A 19,580-nucleotide genomic window follows, 5' to 3' on the forward strand; every position below is an offset into this window, starting at 1 on the left:
TCCCCAGTGACAGCGAGAGCGGAGGAAAGTCGCCATTATTCACTGAAAACAGATTAATTGTTGGTGTTAGCAACCCTTAACCTGCACTCCCCAGTACATCCCCAGCCGCCATACTTAAGTGTGTTTCTTTTATAGCATCTACCACTGAGTTGACTGCTTTAGAAAATGAATGCCTCCCTAGTCATCTCCACTCTCCCTGTGCAGCACAAGTGCTTGTCCCCATGGTGGGAGTTGAGGAGAACCATTTGTCTTTTGCAGACCTTGATGAATGCGGGGAAGGCAGCTCTTGCTGTGAGCAGGACTGCACTAATTACCCAGGGGGCTACGAGTGCTACTGCAGGGCTGGTTACCGCCTCAACGCAGACGGGTGTGGTTGTGACGGTACGTACGGGCCAATTCACTCTCCACGGAACTTTGCCACATAAACACGCCAATGACAGCAGAAGAAAGTGTCTGTATAGCTCCACTTCTAAAACTGCTGCATTTCCATCCCTGTTTAGTGTCACACAGAGCAATCGGCAGTGCAGAGAATAGAAGAAGAATACTTCTGATACTTGGAAATTACTTTTGTTTTTCAGTTACTATGCCGAAACATTTGAACTACTGCATCACTTATGGACACTTCAGAATCAGAATAAAAAATACTTATTTAGTCCCTGAGGGGAAGTTGGTGCATGTTGGGTCATGTAATTCATGAGTTTAACGTTTTCTTATTTCTGATGAAAACCTTGAGCTTCGAAATGCTCTAAAAAGTGACTCACGCCTTCTCATGTGGATGTGACACAGATGTGGACGAGTGTCTCTCTGACCACGGGGGCTGTGAACACAGCTGTCAGAACAATGCCGGTTCCTACTTATGCCACTGTCACATCGGCCACCGTCTGGCCGACGACCGCCACTCCTGCCTCCGTGAGTCCTGCTGCCGCCGAGACGTGTGTGACTGTGTTACAGTTTTACAGTTTTACAGTAGCTGCTCTCTGGCTTGGGAAGTTTCTGAGGGAGTAATTGCAGAATCAGTGAAGCGCAACCTCAGAGAGTTGGACGAAAAACAGTTGCTGATAGTCATCTTTTTCCCATTCCATCTTTTTCCCTTACCATGGTTTACCAGGCTTGACTAAAGTCATAAATCTTCTTTAATATCAATATTCATACAGTATATGTATTTTTTATTTTCCTTTAATCTATTGCTTAGGGAATGCTGTTGGAAGGCATATTCTTATAGCATTTAACTTTTGCTAAATGTTAGAATTATTACTATTATCGCATGCATCTTTTAGCTTTGATAACATTTCTGCACTGTAAAGACTTTGTGAACTCTTCATTAATGTATTGAACATCCTTCCTCTGTCTCTGTCAGCCCTGGAGGGTTCTGTGGAGGCCTTGTTCAGTCGCCGTGCGGTGGAGCGCAGGCTGCCTCAGATCACTCTGCTCCGGGACTTCTCCCAGCCGCTGGAGCGCTACGACGACTACGAGGAGGACGGCACGGGAGAGCTGCGCGCCGAGAGCACGCTGTCAGAGAAATTTGGCAAGTCCGCTTCAGAGAACGCCACATTGCTCCACTAGTCCCTGACATTAATATGAAGAACTGTTGAGTTGCGAAATCCTGGAGGAGAAAACGTCAGTGGCCCCCGGTTAGTGCTAATGGTATTCTGGTCACAGTGTGGTTCCCCTCTCTCCCTTTCAACAGTGTGCCTAGACGACACGTTTGGCCATGACTGCAGTTTGACCTGCGAGGACTGTTCCAACGGAGGGTTGTGTAATCTGGAGCGTGATGGCTGCGACTGCTCCGATGGCTGGACGGGGATCATCTGTAACCAGAGTGAGTTCATTTGGGAATTTGAATTTATAGCCAAGAAAATTAGTCATTTTATTTACATAGCCTGTATTAAGTCTTTTTAAGGATAGTGTGACATTGATTTACGAAGAGTAACACACTGATGACGCAAAATGCCAATGATTAGCATGGAATGGTGTTTGTGATGGTGTAGTTACAATCTGACAATACCTTTGTGTGTTAATGTTGCCCTTAAAACTGCCGTTGTTTTAGTGGGTCAACTATGTGACGTGAATGTACTAATTATCACAATTTGTGAACAAAGAGATACTCATTAATTAAATCATCTGAGTCCACCTGGTGAAAGCAGGATAGATGATTTTCTGAGCAGAACGTACACATTGAGCAACCTGTATATGTGTGCAGGAGATGTCTAGTCATATCACTCTTTGCTGGACGCTACCTTTAAATGTGTCGTGTCTACACCTACTCCAGCCTGCCCACAGGGCATGTTCGGGAGGAACTGCTCCTTCAGCTGCAAGTGTAAGAATGGTGCCACGTGTGATCCAGTGATTGGGCAGTGCCGATGCCCACCTGGGGTCGGTGGAGACGTGTGCCAGGATGGTGAGTCGGACTGAACATGCCTCTTTCAGGTCAACACTTCAATACTTAGTAAATGTCAGAGCAGAGGCGTTCTGTTACCTTTTTGGTACGGTTAGGCTAGACTGCCGTTGCCATTCCCTCAAATGGGTTCATTGTTGTCTGTCGGAGACTCTATAGGTTTTCATTGGGTTTATGCTGTAGGAGGTTGGCACTGTCCAGAACTCAGTTTGATCATCAGCCTTTAACTATATCGACATTACTCTCTTCTATAGCCAGTTTTTAAAAGCACAACACTTGTTAATGCTTTTATCCTAAACCAACCTTAACTCTCTGATTGATGCCAGGTGAAGGTTAGAGTGTTAGTTTTAGGGTCTGTACATTTGTGTTTGAGGTCATGCCAGCTCTTAAAAGCTTTTTACAATTAAAACCACATTTTTGATATGCAATATTATACCTATGGATCAGTAATAAAGTGGCCTTAATATGTGAAGTAAAACTGTGTTGGAGATTAAATGACATTACTGTTTATTTCAGGCTGCCCAAAGGGCTTTTATGGCAAGTACTGCAACAAGAGGTGCAACTGTGCCAACAACGGCCGCTGCCATCGCACCTACGGGGCATGCCTGTGTGACCCTGGACTCTATGGAAGGTTCTGTCACCTGCGTAAGTCTCACAGTCTCTCTGTTTTTACACCTCCCCCTCTTGTCTCTTGTTTCAAAAGACACCCGTTCACCTGTTTGTGTGTGTGTTTTGTGTCCAGCCTGTCCTAAGTGGGCCTACGGTCCAGGCTGCTCCGAGGAATGTAAGTGTGTCCAGCAGAACACTCTAGAATGTCACCGTCGTCACGGCACCTGTGTGTGTAAACCAGGTTACCAGGGCAACACATGCAGTGAAGGTCAGTGGAGCTGGTTAAGAAACCTAGGTAACCACTTACTAGATGCTAGTTGCCAATGTGTGTCCTTTAACCTCTTGTCTTGTATTTCAGAGTGTGAAGGTGGCTATTATGGTGCTGGGTGTAAGAGGTCATGTGACTGCCCGTCTGGGGTGTCCTGTGATCATGTGACAGGGCAGTGTCAGCATCAGTGTCCTGCTGGTCTGCGTGGGGACAACTGTGAACTGGGTAAGTACTGTGCTGGGTACATAACAGAAATACAGTGTAGAATTAACTCGATCAGAGTTAAATTTAAAACTGTTTGGGTACAAGAGTGTTAAAGTTACTCTATAAACTGTTTCAAATTCAAACACGCTAATGGCACCATTCAGTGTTATTCATGGAGCTCAGTGACAGTGATTATTAGAAAATGATTGCTCTTATTTGGATCAATAAGACAGCACTGTGATATCCTGTACTGTCTCTCCAACAGTAAAGGAACACGGTATCCTCTCCCCAAGAACAACATTCAAACTAAAGTTCCTGTTGAGTCACTTAATGACTCCGGGATGTGGTTGGAGTCATTACGTTCATTACTCATGCTATCCCACAGAAACTACTGAGTCTGGAGCGGAGCTCATGCATGTCCGGGTCTGGGCCAGGTCAAGCCCAGAACCACCCCAGAGCCAGCAGCTCCCTGGGACACGGCTCACACGAGGCTGGTGGTCTGTCTCTCACTGTCAGTGCTAGAATGCCTTTACGAGAACTCATCAACATGTTTGTTGAGTCAGCGTCTGTTTTTTCTTTTCTTGTTTTCTTTTTTCACCTCACCAATCTTTTCTTTTTCAATCTTTACATGAGTGGCAATGTAAGCCCCTTGAAGAAGCTTGCATTGATATTGATAGGGTTTGTGTTCTACCTCTATTCAAAGTTAAACCTCACAGGCACCTCATATAGGGGAAAGCCCTGCTGACAGGCAGAATGACACAAGCAGAGATGCCAGATATGAATGCCAGATAGGCCCAACGCTTGAGGGGAAACTTGTGTGCAGAGCCCTGCAGGAGATCTTTGTCAGGAGCCGTAACTTTATTTCCACTCTCCCTCAAGCTCTTTCAGCCTTGGGTTTTAACATATTAATATTTCAATAGAGAATTAATTTGACTTGGAAACTCTAAAAACCTACAGCTCTATAGCTGTACTGGACAGACCAATGGCAATGTAGTTTTTCTTGCTGCAAAATGCAGCCTGTTGTTTTGGAAAGTGAGGTCCAGTATCGAATGGCTCTGGGCAGGTTGACAGACAGCTGTTTGGGGAGATATGCGCTGGGGCTTATTTCTGAAACAGTAACAGTTTCCTGAAGAGTCCCTCTCTGGAAAGAGAGAGAATGGAAACTGTCCTAAAGCCCTGGTTCTCAGGATCGCTAGAGATGCCTGCAGCCTCGACAGCACTCTGGCCATGGCAGCTCTGTGTCCTTTTCTGCTTTGGTTCCTCAGTGTCCTTTTCTGCTTTGGGTCAAATGTGTCTACTCGTAGTTTTGATTTCCTGTGTCCATCTCAGTCCGATAGGTCCATCCCAGCTTTGGTTAATTTGTAATCACTGCAGCTCGGACCTCATTGAACTTTTTATCTGTCACTCCACGATATCTCACAGAGGGGAGATGGGGAGGTGGCTGTTACGTAAATGACCAGAATATTTTTACAGAAACCCCTGAGCTGGCAGTCAGTGCATTGTGCCTGGAAGCTATTAAGAGATCAGAGTGCTGCATCTGCTATCAATTTGATACAACTGGGAGCACGGGGGACTCACTCACACTGACCCCCCCCCCCCCCCCCCCCCCTCTCTACAGACCTCTCTCTTGCACTATTTTCTTCCTTTTGTTTTGTTTTGGATACAGATGAGCTACATGTGGTTGGAGTACTTGTGTTATCTCTCGCCTCTGGCTTTGTTTGACCACTGAACTCTTGTGTGTCACTTAAACTCTAAACCACTTGCTGTTTGTGGCTATTGGAACTGACCCCAGTGGAAGGATGCGGGGTTAATTTACACGTCCTCCTTGTCCAAGGGGTTTTTGGACTTCTCTGTAATTCTTCATGCGTTCCCTGATTACTACCCTTGCTCCCCTGCTACGGTGCTTTGCCAAACAGCTCGAGAAGCCCTGACCCACATAATCCGAACAGTAGCAGGGGTCTAGTGTGGGAAACCACTTTCCCCATAGGTGGCCCTTCTGTTTGATAACACCAGTCATACAGTTACGCACTCTCTGTCACCTCGGATTTGAAAGGAGATGTTGATACTGTTTTTGTTTGGGGGCGGGGGGAGGGGGACTGTTCCATAACACGGTGTCCGGAGCTGAAGTCTTGAAGTGAAGCGAGGCAGCAGGCAACCCCAGGGAGCAAGATAATCTCTGGGCAGCTCCTAGCTCTGCACTTCCCATTTTCTCGTGCAGGAATTTCTCCTTTTATTTTCACCTCTTATGCAACTCGTCTTGTGTTCGATTCTTATCCTTCTCTCTCTCTCTCTCACACACTCTCTTTTCTGTAACTATCTCTCTCTCATACAGAGTGTGGTATGGGGAGATATGGGCAAGGATGCGCCCAGCACTGTGACTGCTCTGGGGAGGAGTGTGATAAGGCCACAGGGGAGTGCCAGTGCCCCGCGGGCAGCACCGGAGACCACTGTGAGATGGGTAAGGAACAAGAGCAGAGCAATCCACCCAGTCACTATGACAAGAGCAGAGCAATCCACCCAGTCACTGTGACAAGAGAAGAGCAATCCACCCCGTCACTGTGACAAGGGCAGAGCAATCCACCCCGTCACTGTGACAAGGGCAGAGCAATCCACCCCGTCACTGTGACATGGGTGTGGGCAATCCAACTTTTTTTTTAAACCCCTCAGCTGTTTTGAACATTCCATTTGAGAATACAAAAGAATACATTCTTCAACAATGGCAGATTTTTTAGTTCTATGTTATATCTAATGGACCCAAATATTCAGTTTTGTCGTTTTGCAACATTCTAAACACACCGGCGTGACAGTAACCACAGAAGGGTAGGTGGCGGGAGTTCTGTTCCCCTATTTTTAAAGTTTCTTCCCGGAAACCAGCATCTGTCTGGCACGCGTGCGTGGAGGAGAGGTGTGCTTGGCGACGTGACCTTACGGAGCTTTCCAGAGGCAGCAGCCATGTCAAAAACATCTCTGCTCCCTCCTCTAATGACTTTCCATTATGCTCCATTTGTGCTCTTGGATATTGTGCTGAGGGTGGACTCTGATAGTGAGGGGGAGGGAGAGGAAATGTAAGCAGAGAAGAAAGGCAGCTTGTTAAAAGTGTCTATTCTTAGCCAGATTCACCCGTTTGCTCTTTTCATGGTGCCCAAGTGTAGCCAAACTCCATAGAGCAAGTGACACACTAATATATCATGTCCTGCTGGCTGCTCCGTTAGAGAAATTCTCTGTCAAATTTGCCGAGACGCCTAAAGAGAAGAAGCAGGCCTTAGGAAAAGATGGGAGGGGACGACTGGGCCAAACCGCGTGCTTATTTTTCCCTCGAAGGCGAGTGAATGGGCACTAATAACTTAAGAGCGAAGGTGTGCTTCCAGTTGGAATGGTGAAGCAGGGAGAGTCTGTGTGTGTGTGTCTGTGTGTGTGTGTGTGTGTGTGTGTGTGTGTGTGTGTGTGTGTGTGTGTGTGTGTGTGTGTGTGTGTGTGTGTGTGTGTGTGTGTGTGTGTGTGTGTCTGTGTGTGTGTGTGTGTGTTAGGGCTGCGTCAGAACTGTCAGGCCTCCCACCTTGACAGGGCCACTGGAGGGTGAGAGGAGAAAGGAGAAGAGGAACGTATGTTGGAAGGGGAGGAGGACAGGAGAAGTAATGAAAGCAGATGAGACTTTTAGAGAGGAAAAGAGAGAAGGGGAGAAGAGAAATGACAGGATTAGGTGGAATAGGAGAGAAGGAGAGGACATGAAGATGATAGAGGAGGAGAGGAAAAGAGGAGAGAAGAGACGGATGAACTGAGTTGGATGAGAGGAGATGAAACGCATGGACAGGTGTGGAGAAGAGAGAAATAGAGAGGAAGAGGAGATGATGGCAGAGAGGAGAGATCTGAGCAGTGGAGAGAACACAAGTGGAAGGTGGGGGACAGGAAAGAAGAGAAGAAGAAATGAAGAAAGGAAGAAGTGGAGAGAGAGAGAGGGGGGGTAATGAGTGGTCAGAAGATAAATGAAGACAGGAGAGGAGTGGAAAGTGGGATGAGGGTAAGAGGAAAAGAGCCATGAGCGATGGATGGAAGGAGAGAACATGAGGAAATAAGAGAAGAAGAGCCAGGGTCTGATGGATGAAGAGAAGAGGGGAGAGATGAGGAGAAGAGATGACACATGAGCGTGATGGTCAGGAAATGAAAGGTGAAAGCACAAGAAAGGAGAGGAGAATAGATGACTGCAAGGTCTGACAGAGAGACTGTATGCTGCACACACACTCATTCTTTCTGCTCTGAGAGAGTTATGGCAGGAGTGTTGTATGAAAAAAGCCCACATTTGGCCCTCAGTTTGACCCCAACTAACATTCAGCCATCTACAGCAAGCCACACCTTAATGTGATGAAAGTGTACATTTGCCTGCTGATAAGATATTTGATCAAAGTGATCAAATACTTGAACACATCCTGCAGCTGGAAGCCCACTGGGAATGGGCTCTATTAAGTTAGGTTTATTCAATAGTAAATGGCTGAAATGGAGAGACAGATCACTATTACATCTAACATATGCAGGGGACTGGAACTGGAATATACAGTGTACGAAATGAGTCCTGTAAGTTTCTATAGTGCAGCTAGGGTACTGTGACCTTACCCTGTATTATTGTAAAACATTGTATTGCTTGTATGTGTGTGTGCTTTTGCCACAGAGTGTGTCCGGGGACACTGGGGCCTTGGCTGTGCCAAGCTGTGCCCTCCGTGTGAGAATGGAGCGGCGTGCGACAAACACAACGGCTCCTGCCTCTGCCAGCCGGGATACATGGGAAAGCTGTGTGAGAGCGGTGAGGGCGGCCAACCTCTCAAACCCAACCCTACCAGAACCCAGAGGAACGCTAACACTAACGGGCCAGTCCATTTAAGAGGGGAACACTTTCCATGCATCCACAAAGCTTTAGATGCTTATCCAAGTCGCATTACAGGCTCATCCAAAAACAGTAAAAAGGGGGTTTACAATACTGGGTGTCTTAAAAGATAGTCGTAATTCACTTAGTGGTGCTGTAAAACGGGTTATAAAACAGTCAAGGTGATTGGTGGTTCTGATTGTCCGCAGTGTGCCCAGTGGGACGGTTCGGGACCAGGTGCCAGGAACAGTGCTCATGTGAGAATGGGCGATGCCACCACATCACTGGCCGATGTGCCTGCGCGGAGGGCTGGACCGGGCACGACTGCACCAGAGGTACAGCAGCACACACACAATGAGCTAACATATCTTTTACACGTATTGCATGCATTCATTTAGTTGAGGTTATTATCCAAAGTGTACAAAGAGTAATATCAAGATATACATTTGATTAGTATTTGGGAGTTAAATTCCCATGGTGATGTTGCTCTAGTTGCATCTTGCTTTAGTTGAGCTGCAAGGAATAAACAAGACAGCAGTTTTTCTTTTTGACCACAGCATTGAGCACTAACCAAAGCAGCGTAGTATTAGACGTATGGGAACTCAACTTCAGCTGGCTAACATGCACTCAATGCCATTAGGGCTCAAAGCACTAAGTGCTGAACTTTCCACCATCTGAAGGATGAGGAGAGGACAGGGATCCCTTACCACATAGCAGGCTGTGCCAGCGGGCGCACAGGGTGCCGTTAATGGAGGGTGAGGTATGGGAGCAGTATTCAGGGGGTTTCAGGGGGCTAATGACCTGTGGTTTCCCCCTTCCCTTCTACCCACCTGGCAGAGTGTGAGCCGGGCCGCTGGGGGGCGGACTGCGCCAACGCTTGCGACTGCAGGAGGGCCGATGGGATCTGTCACCCGCTCACAGGGCAGTGCGACTGCGAGGCGGGGTTCACCGGGACACACTGTGACCAAAGTACGTGCTGCTAGGTTAGCAACGGCAAGACACCAGTGCCGAGCACTACAGAGATATGTTGATTTGAGCTTTTCTGAATATATTACCAATTATTTGCTTGAGTGATGTGAATGAATGTTTGAATGTTTCTCTTGTTTTGGATAGGTAGAGACAGACAGACAGACAGACAGACAGATAGAGGGACATACAGACAGACAGACAGACAGACAAACTACTGTGAAACTTTTCAAATTAGTGGCATAGAAACACCAGTTTCCCTACCAACATCCCTGCTTTGGCGGAAAACATCCATTCTTGTGGCTTGTTTTGCTATGTTCAGCACAATCATCCAATTGACTCTGCAAACACTTTTTTTCCTATCGGATTTTCCATTTCACGGTACACTGAGGAATCTCCCGCAACCAGAAATCTCCCTATTTCTGATGTGTCCTGAATGCACCCCTTCCCGTCCCGTCCCGTCCTGATGTGGTTTCAACCACAGCTGCTGTAGTAGTTGTATGCCGTCCAGCAACAGGGGGAATTATCACAGGGGGAAACATGAGTGTGCCACCGTCTCTCCTAACTCTGTTAACAGCTATATCTGTCTGCTTATTGGTTTCCCAAAGAGTGCCCGGCAGGCTCCTTTGGCCCGGGTTGCCAGAACCAGTGCCAGTGTGAAAATGGTGCCGCTTGCGAGCATGTGAGTGGTGCTTGTACTTGCCTGCCAGGGTGGACCGGGACCTACTGTGAAAAACGTAAGAAAATAAGTCAATTAAGCCCGTATGGAAATGCCATTTGGTCTTGTACCCTTGTAATAATGTGTGTGTGTGTGTGTGTGTGTGTGTGTGTGTGTGTGTGTGTGTGTGTGTGTGTGTGTGTGTGTGTGTGTGTGTGTGTGTGTGTGTGTGTGTGTTTGTGTGTGTGTGTGTGTGTGTGTGTGTGTGTGTGAGAGAGAGAGACAGAGAGAGAGAAAGAGAGAAAGAGAAAGCATGGTTGTGTGCCTGTGGGAATGTATGTGCATATCATCTATTTATTGTTTATTTATTGTATGCATGTATATTTGTGTGTGTGTGTGTGTGTGTGTGTGTGTGTGTGTGTGTGTGTGTGTGTGTGTTTAAATGCGTGCATGCATGTGGCTGTTTTGTGTGTGTTTGAGTGTGTGTGTGCTTGTATTTGTCTCTAACCTTGTGTGTGTTTTTGTTAATGTGTGTGTGTGCCTGCAGCCTGCCCTGATGGCTTCCATGGTCTGGAGTGTCAGCAGAAGTGTGACTGTCTGAACGGCGGTCGCTGTCAGCACCTCTCTGGGGCGTGCGTCTGTCCCGCTGGCTGGATGGGACCCCACTGCACCACCCGTAAGTGCCCCCAGCCCCGCCCTACATGCCCCACTGCTCCACCCGTAAGTGCCTCCAGCCCCGCCCTACATGACCCACTGACAGCATGGCACAAGCTGAGCCAGACAGGGAGAGAGAGAAACAAAGCCATTGGACTGTTCCCTGGAGAATAACATTTATAAAACACTAAAGCAGATGTTCTCAGATTACATGTGCTATTAAGGAGAGTAAGTCCAGGGGATCGGGGGAACGCTTCTCTGTAAATGTGTGCAGTGCTGGGTGCCAGCCGGGACCGTTTCCAGAGATACGTCCGCAGGCTACAGCTGTGCCTGTTCTGTGGAAAGTTATCGGTGGCGTTGAATTTCAGGACTGGTTGTGGTGTGCGGATCAAGTACAGTTTCTCAAAAGAATGTGACAACCCGGTTCCTAACCTTTGTTTGCCCGTGTTGTGTTCCGGGATAGCGTGCGAGGCTGGGGCCTACGGTCTCGGATGCAACCAGACGTGTGTTTGCCACAATAATGCCAGCTGTGACCCAACCAACGGGCAGTGCCAGTGTACAGCAGGCTGGATGGGCCCCATCTGCAAACAAGGTATTTCACTTGGATTACATTGTATACATATTAGGGTGTGTGTGTGTGTGTGTGTGTGTGTGTGTGTGTGCGATATTCCAGTCTGTTGGCTCTTCCCTATGAAACCACAGGCTGTTACTCCTCAGCCCTGTCTGAAGCACAGTATCCAAACTGTTTAAATATCAGGTTATTTATAGACGCTGTTAATGCTCCCACATCTGCTCAACACCTTGTCCTTTAAAAACCCATTACTGAGAGTTTCTGTGAAAAGAATTAAAGCGCACTAATCATGCATCTGCTGGGTCCCAGACTGTGAGGGAGTGAAGGGTGTGTTCGGTGGAGAGTAGGAGTGAGGTGTGAATGCTGCTTTTCTCTTTAACTTTGTGCTTTTCTGTCATTGAAACTCTGAATCGCTTGTGCAGTATTACAAAAATACACTCTCAGAAATGATACTCTCTCAAAAAACCACTACCCTCCTCATTAAAACGACAACATCTCTCTGAAACATGAAGAAAGATGAGCTCTGGCAGAGATGACAATCTCCAGTTGTGTGACAGAGACAAAAACATGAAGTAATATAAACCCTGTCTTAGAAACAGGACTCTTATGTGAAACTTGTGTGCTCTTGCGGCCTGATGTTTCCCAGCGTGCCCTGCTGGCATGTACGGGACTGGCTGTCACCAGCGCTGCCTGTGCCACAACGGGGGGAGCTGCGACCGCATCACTGGGCTCTGCTCGTGCCCCAGCGGATGGACCGGGGAGGCCTGTGAGCTGGGTGAGTACGAGTGGAGGTCTCTATGGTTACAGCGGGGAGGTCTGTGAGCTGGGTGAGTACTTGTGGAGGTCTTTATGGTTACACAAGGGAGGCCTGTGAGCTGGGTGAGTATGTGTGGAGATCTCTATGGTTACAGCGGGGAGGTCTGTGAGCTGGGTGAGTATGTGTGGAGGTCTCTATGGTTACAGCGGGAGGTCTGTGAGCTGGGTGAGTATGTGTGGAGGTCTCTATGGTTACAGTGGGGAGGTCTGTGAGCTGGGTGAGTACGTGTGGAGGTCTCTATGGTTACAGCAGGGAGGGGAAACACTCCTAATGCCATTCATCTGTGTGAAAGTGTGGCCAAAACAAACTCCAAACACGTGAAATAATTTGTATGTGGAAGGAGATATGGTGGGTGGTTACATTTGTTTGAACTACAGCAATATAAATGTGCAATATCAGTGCTGTGTCTAAATGTGTGATACTAATCAAAATGTACAGCCAGATATTCCTGTCGTAAGTTGCAGAATTGGAAAGTATTGTCTTACATTCATCCTAAATCTAGACATTTAGCTGACTGGCCCAGTGTTGTTCTAGTCTGACCTTATGAAACTAGATGAATAGTTTCTTAATAGTATATCTAGTAGATCTAAATGGTCATAACTTGCTAGTACTGTAGCTAATATGATCCACCTTCATGTCCTGTCCTGTGTGTACCTCTCTCCATAGAGTGTGGCCAGACGCGCTTTGGACCAGACTGTCAGCAGATGTGTGCATGTGAGAACGGAGGCCTGTGTGACCGCCTGACTGGAAGGTGCTCCTGTCGGCCAGGGTGGCTCGGGGAGCGCTGCCAATCAGGTGAATTGATCACAAACTGTCTGTAGTGACATATTCCATGACTGTGTTTTGTGTCAGGCTTAGGGTTGCTTCAGTATAACTGTCAAGACACACACATAGTCAACATGTTTGTTTTTGTGGGTGTGTATTTGCAGGTTTGTGTATATGTATTGTGTTTATATGTGTCTTAATGTGTGCCTGTGTGTATGTATGTGTGTGTGTGTGTGTGTGTCTGTATATATGTGTAAACTACCCAGCATGCACTGCAGGGCTGTATGGGCCAGGCTGTACTCGGCGGTGTAAGTGTGAGCAGAACGCTCCCTGTGACCACGGCACTGGAGTCTGCCTGTGTCCCGCTGGCTGGAGGGGACCGCAGTGTGGCAGACGTGAGGACACTGTCAATCTAACATTACACAACATGACAGCACACTAAAGGCTTATAGTGCAGTTTATAACACAATGTTATAAATATGTAATGTAATGTAATGTATGTAATACAATGTAACAAAGCACAACACTAATTCTCTCTTCTCAAGTCCCTGATATCATCCTTTGAATTACCATAGACATAATAGTCAATTTGCTAAACTAGATTATGACAAGGCAATAGTTTATTTTCTATGTTATGCATGTTATGTCAGATGTATCCCTTTGTAGTGACATAACTCACTATTAATGAACCCAACATGTCCTAGATGTCAGTGTCCTAGAATAGGCATTAAAATCTGATAAAACGAAACCAAATTAAACCTTATATAGTCTTAACCAAGCCTTACCTTCCTTTTACGAGCCTGAAGTGAATGTAATCTATCATATCCCAACCTATACTATATCTAACCAGCCCAGCTTTATATGTTCCCTACCCTAATGGATTGTAACTGTGTGTGTGTGTTTGCTGAAGCCTGTTTACCCGGCTCCTTTGGGAAGGAGTGTGCCCAGCGCTGCTCCTGTCCCCAAGGCACCTCCTGCAACCACATCACTGGGGAGTGTGGCTGCCCCGCTGGGTTCACGGGCAATGGCTGCGAACAGAGTGAGTGACCCAGCCTCTTTCTTTCACAAGAAGACTAACCTCTAACCTCTTTCACTGCCTTCTCAAGAATGGTTCTCTGCTGAAACACTTCAGGGTTTGTTATGGTGCTGTTGCGACTTTCTCTATTTGAGTAGATATGGATTGTTCCGGAAAGTCCAGAGAACACAGTGATTTGATGTGATTTTCATATTATATTTATATGTTCTGGTGGTCAGTCTCCATTAGAATGGTCTTTCATTTTGCTGTGTTTAATCTATTTTGTCACCTTCATAAGGAGCCTTGGGCAAGGATATACATGGTGTGAACGTTAATATAAATATTGACGCTATGACAACATACTCTCAGTCACACTCTCAGACAGACAGACGGACACACACACACGGACACAACCACATCCTGGAATATCCAAGCGTTCTATGTGGCACCTTTTCAACTTGAATCTTGTTTCTCCAGCCTGCCAGCCTGGCACCTATGGACTGAACTGTAACCAGGTTTGCCAGTGCTTCGCCACCAATCAGCTGTGCCATCCCATCACCGGCCGCTGCTACTGCGCGCCAGGTTTCCATGGCAGCTACTGTGACAAACGTATGCCTTTCTCTCCATCGCTTCTAGTAGTTATGGCTAGAATATGTTGCAACCATTGAAATATTTTGTGAAAGTCATTTGTATTGTATTTTACAAGCTGGTTGTGTTGCACTACTGATTTTGGCATCTCTATCTTGCTTTGCTAGACTGCAAGGAGGGTCGGTACGGGCCAAACTGCGAGCGGAAGTGCCAGTGTTTGAACAACGGTGTATGCCTGACCACCACTGGCACCTGTGAGTGCCCAGCCGGGTTCATAGGAGCAGCCTGCAACATCAGTAAGTGTGATGACACTCAGACACCAACACTACAGTCGGCTGCCCTGGCAACTCATTTTACCAGACTCACACTAAACTGGTAGAGCAAGGCGCCGCTAGCACCAAGACCATGGGTTTGTTTAGGGAGCACATAGACTACTGAAGGAAATGTATATCTGTACTGGCTTTGAATGAAAGTGTCTGCTGAAGGGATCAATGAACATGTAAACTAGTTACTCTAGGTTACCTTTGGTTGTGTGGTGGAACAGGGAAGTCCATCTGCTCAACTGACATTCGTACATTGCAAAAGGCACTGTTTCAGAACTGACATTAACCTTCTCATTCTAACACCACAACTCTATCAGTTGTTCTCATCACGTCACTGACCTTCAGCAGGGCCCACGTTTTGGGAGAATGGTTGTACATTTCAACACCAGTGATGTTAGAAACAGTCATTCAGTCAAAGACCTTCCTCTTAATCTGTTGTTGCTTCCTGTGAAATCCCTCAATGAATTGAGTTTCCACAGGAAGACAAGAATCTCACTGAGCCCCTTTCTGTTGCCAGCAAAACAGAACCTCCCTCATGTTTTTACAAAAGCATCCATTCATGTTTCAGTTTCTCTGTGTTTCTCAGACGCACTCATATTGAAGTGTTTTGTAAATGTCACAACTTCTTCATTTGCAAGCATCCTTATTTACGTTTCACACACACACATCCTCTGTCTTTTCCGGGGAAAAGCATGCCCACCGGGCCGGTACGGCATGGACTGTGCCCAGATGGCGCTCTGCGGCGAGGGAGCCAGGAGCGATCCGGTCACTGGCAGATGTGTGTGTAAAGCTGGGCAGCGAGGAGAAGACTGTGGACAAGGTCAGGAAAGTGTATAAAGTGTGTTTTTATTGGCGGGTTTATCTGCAATTATAGGAAAAGCATTAGGGAAACTTTGCATGTGTGTGTGTCTGTGCATGTGTGTGTCTTTGTGTGTATAAATGTCTGTTTATGTGTGTGTCTGTGTGTGTATAAATGTGTGTGTGTGTGTGTCTTTGTGTGTATAAATGTGTGTGTGTTTCAGGTTGCGCGCCTGGCTGGTTTGGAGAAGACTGTGCCCAACGCTGTAACTGCAGTAATGCAGGAGTTTGTGATGCGGTGTCTGGAAGCTGCACCTGTGGGCTGGGGTGGATGGGGACCAGCTGTGACACAGGTAACGTATTTCAGTTCCACTGTGGAAACATCAGGTACACGCTGCCTGGATACTAGACACCTGGCCAAGGTGGAAATTCAGAGCAGAGATTTTGTGTGGATAAGCAAATGGCTGGAAAACTGGACACTGGAAAGTGGATTCCTTCATTGATAAAATAACAACGATAATTGTATTATGGAATGTTATGATCCATGGCTTTGATCATGTATTTCCACTCAATATCATGCTTTTTAATGTTTATTATTGTGCATTAATTTGTTGTCAGAGTGTCCTAAAGGAAGCTATGGTGTGAATTGCAAGCAGCAATGTGCCTGTAAAAACAATGGTGTGTGTGACGGAGTGACTGGAGAATGCCACTGTGAACCAGGCTACTATGGCCATCTCTGTGAACATGGTGAGAGGAACCATCTGGGATATATGCAAATGTTTTTATTCACATCCCTCCTTCCACATGTGGAAGACAGACAGACAGACAGACAGACAGACACACACACACACACACACACACACACACACACACACACACACACACACACACACACACACACACACACACACACACACACACAGCCAACCAACCAAATGCATAATGTTACACAAACCTCACTTACTACAAAGTATAGTCCTATTCACGTGTATTGAAGTTTGTCTGCCCCCCACACCCCCCTCTCTACCCACAGCATGCCCACCAGGCTTCTACGGGCCCCGCTGTCAGAAGCTCTGTGACTGCAGAGGGAGCTCCCGCTGTGACCCCAGCACTGGACGCTGCCTGTGTCCTCCTGGTCACCACGGGCCCCGCTGTGGGAGAGGTGACACATTAAATGGACACTGGCAGACGCATGGGCTCTTTAGGCTCTTCATACTAGAACCCTTTCCACACAGAGAGGTTCTGTCTAGTTCTAAAGGGGTTCCCCACAGCTGAAAAATGCCACAAAGCTGACAGCTTAAGAACACTCACCCTTCCTTAATTACACGTGTGGTTCTCAGCTCTGGTTCCCTGTTCTGACTCTTTAAATTGAACTTTGAAGGGTTTCTGAACTGGCATTGTATAACTGTAGGATCTAGAAAGCTTCTCTCAGAGTGCAGTACTCCTCCTAATGTCTCTGGAGAAGACGCCCCCCCCTGACCCCAGTGTCTGTGTGTGTGTTCCTCTGGCAGTGTGTGCACAGGGGAGGTTCGGGGAGGACTGTTCTCAGGCCTGTGACTGTGAGGCCGACGCCCCGTGCGACCCCAGGAGCGGCAGATGTCTGTGCCCCCCGGGACAGACAGGAGCCCGGTGTGACCTCAGTAAGGGCTGTTTCAGATTTCAACATCCAGTGAACAACTGCCATGTCTTCTGCTTCTTCAAATAAATGTGTCCTCTGCTTCTTCAAATAAATGTCACATTTTTCGAAGCAAGTGCAGATCCCTGCCAAAAGAATCTCGCCTCTATGAATTGTTAACTTCAGGCAAGCGGCTTAGGTGTTGTCCCATTTTCTAAAGGAAGCTCAAATTATGATCGACGCAGATTATGTCATTTAATTTCTCATATCCTGTAAACTGCTTAAGTGTTGACACATTTTAAGTTGAGCATAATTACCCTCAACACATCGCCTGTAAACAATAATGATGAACAAATGTGAGTCTTCCAGACAGAGTGGTCTTGTACATTTGCGTGTTGGGGTAGGGGTGGGACCTTGTGCTGCTTTGTGTCAAACCTGTCTGCTCTCCGCCTTGTGCACGCAGACTGCGGGCTGAGCCGTTACGGACCGGACTGCGCGCAGAGCTGCGAGTGTGTGAACAGCGGCCAGTGCGACCCGCGCAACGGACGCTGCACCTGCCTGCAGGGCTGGTTCGGCCTGAGCTGTAGTGAAGGTGATGACATCACCGCCAGTGATTAAACCAATACAGCTGTCCTCCTGCATTGTAGATCAGCTACAGATTCTAAATGGGAGAGCAAGGTTTTTTTTTTTAGACAATGGAAAAGCTGAAAGGTTTCTCATGTGTGTTTTGTTTCTCTTTGCTCTTCAGGGGGCACACTTAGGTCTGGTCATCAGATCAACAGGCTTCCGGGGAGGACATAGGACATGTCTTACTCCTCAAGTCAGGAATTCAGTGTGTTACGTGAACCGCTTAGCATCCCACACGATCCACCATCTCGCCATATCCTGACCAAATGCTCCACAAGACAAATTCATTCATTTAGCAGATGATTTTATCCGAAGCAAGTTAAACCACAGGTAACTCTCTGGAAGTCTGAAATCAATGGCTGTGGTGTTGTTGGCACCTTGCTCTACCAGCTGAGCCACAGTACCAAGACTGGGCCTTGCCCAGCTGGCTAGAGATCAAACCAAAGACTACATGATGTAGTAGCATCCTGAGGCCTTGCATTGGGAAAAAAAATCCTTTTTGGAAAGAGAGAAAAGAAAACTGAGTGATAGTGACGTCTGCTGTAAAAGTGGCCCAGGGCCCTGCAGTGCCAAGTGTGAAGAGAAGACACACGAAAAGGACAAGAGCGTTTCCAATGAATCCCCAGCCCGGCCATTCAAGTGACATTAAATTAACCGAATTGACAACTTCATATTCTTTACATACACTTCTGTTACTTCATTTAAAACGGACTACATCACTGAGACTGGCTTATGATGAATTGAATATACTCTGTGTTTACATTTTGTTTTTCTTAACACTATAACCAAACATTATGCCAAGAAGATTTAACATACGAAACATATCATGAGGAGAGACGGGTTGTTTCTCCTCACCAAATGTACTGTACCTGTCGTTTGGGGCTTACCACATGCCTTAACCAGAAGAGTTCTTGTCTGTCATGCCAATAATTTTTCCAGGCTTTTTCATAGGCATCCAAAACCATGTCAGGTGTATGGAAAAGTGTGTATGTATTTATGTACGTGTGAACGTTTGAAAGAAAATATTTTGTTGAGCACACATTTTCAGCAGTGAAATTAAAAGCACATTTAGCACAGATTGGCAACATATTATAGTTAACTCTTAGGGGATTTCTGGGCGTGTGGTCAGTGTAAAACTGCCGTTTCATCTTAGTGCATGTAAAAATGCAGTGAAAAGCAATGCAATGCACATAACCCTTTTGACTGTATGTAACAGCATAAATGTGTTTCATCTTTCTGGCATATCACATCTGGTACTAAATGAGTAAAGGAATTTAGTCGCTCACTCCAGTGAAGTGATTCTTATAGAAATGGTAATATCGATTAGCACTTTGTGTCAAATTGTTTTTAATCCAAAGGAATATGCTTTATAAGCTCATTTACCTTTAGAATACTGACCCCCAGTCGAGAGTCTGATCATTCAAATCTAACATTTGAAATATAAAATGAAATGTCATACTTTATGCGTAACTCTGATGAGGAAAAGGGACACACAATAAGCATGTAAGTATGAGCGTTCTGTACGACTCATTTTGTAAAAGAATATTTCAAAAGATGTATTTTTGTATTTACCAAACTTGCCACTGAGTACCTTCAGGAGTGTGTTCTGTTTGGTGTCTATAAGTATCCTTGGCATAGATGGTTATGCGAGCGGATGACACAGAAGACAAGAAAAGCTTTCAGTTCTGTTCATAGATAACTATGTCAGGGATCATATCAGCACTTTCATTTTAAGAGAGGATGCCTATCTTTTTTGTGAAGTTGTCCATCAATATGACTGTAAATGTATTTCACTGATACATATTGATCATAAATATTGTTGTTTCTTATAATAAACAAACATTAATTACAA

At 46.3% G+C, this 19,580-nt stretch overlaps 1 protein-coding gene across 1 annotated transcript in view; it reads left to right on the forward strand.

Moving 5' to 3' along the window:
- Positions 1–19,580, forward strand: part of megf6a (multiple EGF-like-domains 6a) — a 43,536-nt gene extending 23,956 nt beyond the window's left edge. Inside the window, exons 7-34 of the mRNA XM_031566692.2 lie at positions 259–381; positions 787–909; positions 1,358–1,525; positions 1,688–1,819; positions 2,270–2,398; positions 2,912–3,040; positions 3,138–3,272; positions 3,363–3,497; positions 5,809–5,934; positions 8,140–8,271; positions 8,541–8,666; positions 9,169–9,300; positions 9,906–10,034; positions 10,503–10,631; positions 11,073–11,201; positions 11,827–11,955; positions 12,664–12,792; positions 13,029–13,157; positions 13,673–13,801; positions 14,255–14,386; positions 14,533–14,661; positions 15,380–15,508; positions 15,711–15,839; positions 16,105–16,233; positions 16,520–16,648; positions 16,998–17,126; positions 17,565–17,693; positions 17,850–19,580. Coding sequence (XP_031422552.1) covers positions 259–381; positions 787–909; positions 1,358–1,525; positions 1,688–1,819; positions 2,270–2,398; positions 2,912–3,040; positions 3,138–3,272; positions 3,363–3,497; positions 5,809–5,934; positions 8,140–8,271; positions 8,541–8,666; positions 9,169–9,300; positions 9,906–10,034; positions 10,503–10,631; positions 11,073–11,201; positions 11,827–11,955; positions 12,664–12,792; positions 13,029–13,157; positions 13,673–13,801; positions 14,255–14,386; positions 14,533–14,661; positions 15,380–15,508; positions 15,711–15,839; positions 16,105–16,233; positions 16,520–16,648; positions 16,998–17,126; positions 17,565–17,693; positions 17,850–17,902 — 3,581 coding nt within the window. The 3' untranslated portion in view covers positions 17,903–19,580. The remainder of the gene's footprint in view (positions 1–258; positions 382–786; positions 910–1,357; positions 1,526–1,687; positions 1,820–2,269; positions 2,399–2,911; positions 3,041–3,137; positions 3,273–3,362; positions 3,498–5,808; positions 5,935–8,139; positions 8,272–8,540; positions 8,667–9,168; positions 9,301–9,905; positions 10,035–10,502; positions 10,632–11,072; positions 11,202–11,826; positions 11,956–12,663; positions 12,793–13,028; positions 13,158–13,672; positions 13,802–14,254; positions 14,387–14,532; positions 14,662–15,379; positions 15,509–15,710; positions 15,840–16,104; positions 16,234–16,519; positions 16,649–16,997; positions 17,127–17,564; positions 17,694–17,849) is intronic.

Source organism: Clupea harengus, chromosome 4, assembly GCF_900700415.2.
Source record: "Clupea harengus chromosome 4, Ch_v2.0.2, whole genome shotgun sequence".
Classification (NCBI taxonomy): Eukaryota; Metazoa; Chordata; class Actinopteri; order Clupeiformes; family Clupeidae; genus Clupea; species Clupea harengus.